Source organism: Lampetra fluviatilis, chromosome 24 (assembly GCF_964198595.1).
Source record: "Lampetra fluviatilis chromosome 24, kcLamFluv1.1, whole genome shotgun sequence".
Classification (NCBI taxonomy): domain Eukaryota; kingdom Metazoa; phylum Chordata; class Hyperoartia; order Petromyzontiformes; family Petromyzontidae; genus Lampetra; species Lampetra fluviatilis.
The window spans coordinates 1,630,241-1,634,034 of record NC_136298.1 but is presented as its reverse complement, the minus strand read 5'-3'; the positions used below and the strand labels follow the sequence as shown (position 1 = coordinate 1,634,034).

Below are 3,794 nucleotides of genomic sequence, written 5' to 3'. Positions count from 1 at the left end.
CAAGCATAAATTCCGTAAAACACAAATAACACAATCAGGATTCAACAGGCTTCCCCACAGAAAAACATCTAAAGCACTACATCTAAAAATCTAAACGTCACGAAAGAAAGTTTAAATACATTTTAAATGATGCTACGTTATGTGCTAGCTAGTTTTACTTCAGTTAGCTTACTGGCCCTCCGATCACGCCACACGAAAAATGCGAACGTAGGCGGCTAGGCCAGCTCGAAGGCTCCGGCGTGTCAAAGAATACGCCCAACATGGCAACCTCGAAATCTGATTGGTTAAAGAATATGACAACAACATCATCCCCATTTGCTTCAACAGCAGAGGGGATTCACTTGACATTCTGAAGGCCTCAGGGTAGATTTTTCACCCAGAGAGGCTGAGAAAGCACATGTGGAAAATCTGATTGGATAAAAGCTCTAATTTATGTGAGCTGTAGTCGACGCAGCGCAACTGGGGGAGAGAGTAGCCATGAAATGACGTTAATAGACTGATGGGAACGAACTTTGTAAAATACATATAGCATTAATGGAAATGTATATTAAATTATAAAAATAAATTTTCTGATTCTGACAATCTCTAAGCCAGCAGAAAAGGCCTTGCTGGCCCTGACGGCCCGCCTCTGGACCCGACTGGAGCGGGTCAGAAGAGCTTCATAGCTCATCGGATTCCTCCAGGATGAATACAGATTCTGATTGTGTTTTGCCAACTGTGTTTTCCAAGAATCGTCCTTGAGATAGCTGTCTTGGGAAGTCTTACAGATTTTCCAGGATATTAAAAGTTCAGTTTTTTTGCCAGTTGCGTAGTAATAACAATAATCATCATCATACTGTACACCACACCAAGACATTTACGTGCAGTTCTCCCCTCTTCCGGTATTGTGGAGACATTCCTTTAACTCCTACAATTTGTCCCGGAAATGTATGAGGTGGCAACCCTCCTGTGGCGCGGTGCTCATGAGTTGCATGCCCTGCACGTCTGATGTTCACAGCCGGGCGGGTCAGGAAACTCGCGAGCTGTGCCGTGCACATTGTTATATGATCCTCATTTTCTTCCTGAGCAGGGTGGCGATCTCGCGGTGACCGTCCGTGTCGCCTGCCTCCGCCAGCTGCAGTGGCGTTTTGTCCAGAGCATTGGCGGCGAACAGGTTCGGCTTCTCGGGGCCCTCGGCCCACCCGGCCAGGAGTCTGGCCGCCGCCACGTGGGCCCCCCGGACGGCGCAGTGCAGGGGGGTGTCGCGCGAGTTGTCCAGGGCGTTGAGCGACGCGCCGCCGCTCTTGAGCAGCAGCTCCACCAGCTCGGGCCGCCCCGTCTCGGCCGCGATGTGCAGTGGCGTCTTGCGCCACGTGTTGCGCTCGTCGGCGGCCGACTTGCGCTTGCTGTTGGTCTTCCCCGCGCGGCCGGCCTCCAGGAGCACCCCGGTGGTCTCCGCACTGCCAGCGGCAGCGGCGAAGTGAAGCGCGGCGTTGCCGTCCATGTCGCGCGAGAAAGCCTTGGCTCCCCTGGCTAGCAGCAGCGACACAGCCGACGCGTGGCCGTGTCCCGCCGCCAGGTGCAGAGGGGTCTTTTTCTCTCCATCGGCCACGTTCACGTCGGCTCGCTTCTCCTCCAGCAGCACCTCGAGCAGGTGCACGTCGCCGCCCATCGCCGACAAGTGCAGCGGCGTCTTGCCCTTTTTGTCCTTTGTGCCGGGGTCGGCGCCGTTCTTCACCAGCAACCGGGCCACCTCCACGTAGCCTGATTCGACGGCGAGATGCAGCGGCGTAGCGCCGTCCCTGCCTGCCGCGCCGACCTTGGCCCCTTCCCGCAGTAGGAGCTCCGCCACGGCGAGGTGGCCCTCGGCGGCCGCGGAGTGCAGGGCCGTTCGCTCCAGGTGGCCAGCGACACCAACGGCCAGGCCCTTGCCAAGGAGCAGTTGCACCGTCGATAAGTGACCTTTGCTGCTCGCCAGGTGCAGGGCGGAGCTGGAGTCTGACGTCCTCACGTCAACACGGGCGCCCTGCTCCAGCAGCACCAGCGCCACATCCGTGTGACCCATCTCTGCCGCAAGCAGCAGCGGCGTGTAGGAGGACCTCCCAGCGTCCGCCACGTTGGGGTCAGCGCCCTGCTTGAGCAGCGCGAGCACCGTGCCGTCAAAGCCTCGCTCCACAGCCTTGAAGAGAAGCCTCGCCTTGGCCTCGTCCGACATTTCCCCAAGCGCGTGGCTCAGCAGCAGCAGCTCAAACATGCCTGCATTGTTGGCGTCAAATGCCACGTCGACGAGGTCATGGTCGCACTTGGCGCCGGCCGCCAAGAGGACCTGCACGGTCTCTGTGAAGCCGCCGGTAACAGCGTAGTAGAGCGCCGTGCGGTCCTTCTCATCCGGAGAGGCCACGTTGGCCCCGCACTGTAGCAGCGTGGCCACGACACGGCTCTCGTTCTTGAGCGCCGCCATATGGATGAGGTGCTTCCTGCGGTCTCGCCGCGTCTTCTCGTGCTCCACAAGGACGCTCGCGGCGCTCGTGTGGTTGTTTCTCAAGGCCAGCTCGGCAGCATTCTCCCCCTTGTTATCCAGAGTGTAAACGTCAGCCCCGGCGCTCAGCAGCAATCGGAGCACTGCATCTTGGCCATTCTCGGCCGCCGCGTGAAGCGCGGTTCGCCCGTTCACATCCTTCATATTGAACTTAGCTCCCTTCTTCAGCAGGAACTCCGCTAAGCTGGCATGGCCCTGTGCGGCGGCCAGATGAAGCAGGGTCTCCTTCCTCTCATTCATCTTGTTCATGTCGCCACTTGTCAGAGAAGCCCTCTCGAAGTAGGCGAGGTCTCCGTCGATTGCAGCCTTGAAGGTCGCTTCATCGGTGACCACCAGGACCTCGGGCTGCGACTGCGGCGGTGGCGGCTCTGGCTCCTGTGCCGGCTTCTCCACCTTGGGCGGAGGGGCGTCTCCCACCGGCATCTTCCTGGGCTTGCGGGTGATCACCTTGACCTTGCTGGGTGGATCGTCGCCATTCTCAAACTCCTCCAGGCTGCCATTGTCTCTCTCGAGCAGGTAGCCGATGAGCTGGCGTCGGCTGTCGCCCACCTGGCGCGACACCTCGCCCACGTAGCGGCGAATGGTGGAGTAGAGCTCGGGCTCGGCCTGCTTGAGGCACGGATGGAAGAAGAGGCGGCATGCCCGCTCGCCGGACCGCGCCACCATCTCGAGCATCCGCGTGTTGCGCTCCTCGCGTGTCCGGAGCGTTGACAGCGCCATCCTCTTGTCATAGCTGAGCACGCCATGCTCCACAAGCGACTCGAGCAGCTGCTCGGTGTTGATGATGCCCCGGGAGAGCTCCTTCTTGCGCAGCCGCACCACGTCGATGGCGTACGGGTTGGAGGTCTTGGCGCCAGGGGCCGCGTTCGTACCCACGTCCAATCGCGCACGTCCCTGCTTGTCTTGCTCGCCCGTCATTTGCATACGAAGGAGGTTGAATGTCTGCGATGGTGGCTGCTGCTGCTGTTGCTGCATTCTATCTCAGCACGACGATCTGATCCAATCACTCGTTTCCCCTTATTGCTGCATATTGGCCGGAATTCTTTAATGCGAGTTCGGGATGTGTTCCCAATTTTCAAACTCTTAAAGAAATAAAGTTCTTGTTTTGTATCAAATTAATCCGAAAACTCAAAGGGATGTCACTAATATGTCACTCCCGTGCTCCAAAAGTGACGGCACGTGGATTCAAGTGATGTCACTATCGTTAGCATTAAGATGTTGCTACATTAGGACACCATGTGAACAATCTGAAAATCCGAAAAATATCTGAAATTTA

General features: G+C 57.5%; 1 protein-coding gene across 1 annotated transcript; it reads right to left on the bottom strand.

Annotated features, from left to right (window-relative positions):
* Nucleotides 1-983: 983 nt before the first annotated feature.
* Nucleotides 984-3,546, bottom strand: LOC144941222 (CARD- and ANK-domain containing inflammasome adapter protein-like). The gene has a single exon (XM_078867841.1). The coding sequence runs from the start codon at nt 3,491-3,493 to the stop codon at nt 1,040-1,042; it is 2,454 nt and encodes an 817-aa protein (XP_078723967.1). The 5' UTR covers nt 3,494-3,546; the 3' UTR covers nt 984-1,039.
* Between the last annotated feature and the right edge of the window lie 248 nt (nt 3,547-3,794).

What these genes read in the sequence shown, in the direction of transcription:
- LOC144941222 (XM_078867841.1), bottom strand. Translation starts at nt 3,493, where the DNA reads ATGCAGCAACAGCAGCAGCAGCCACCATCGCAGACATTCAACCTCCTT.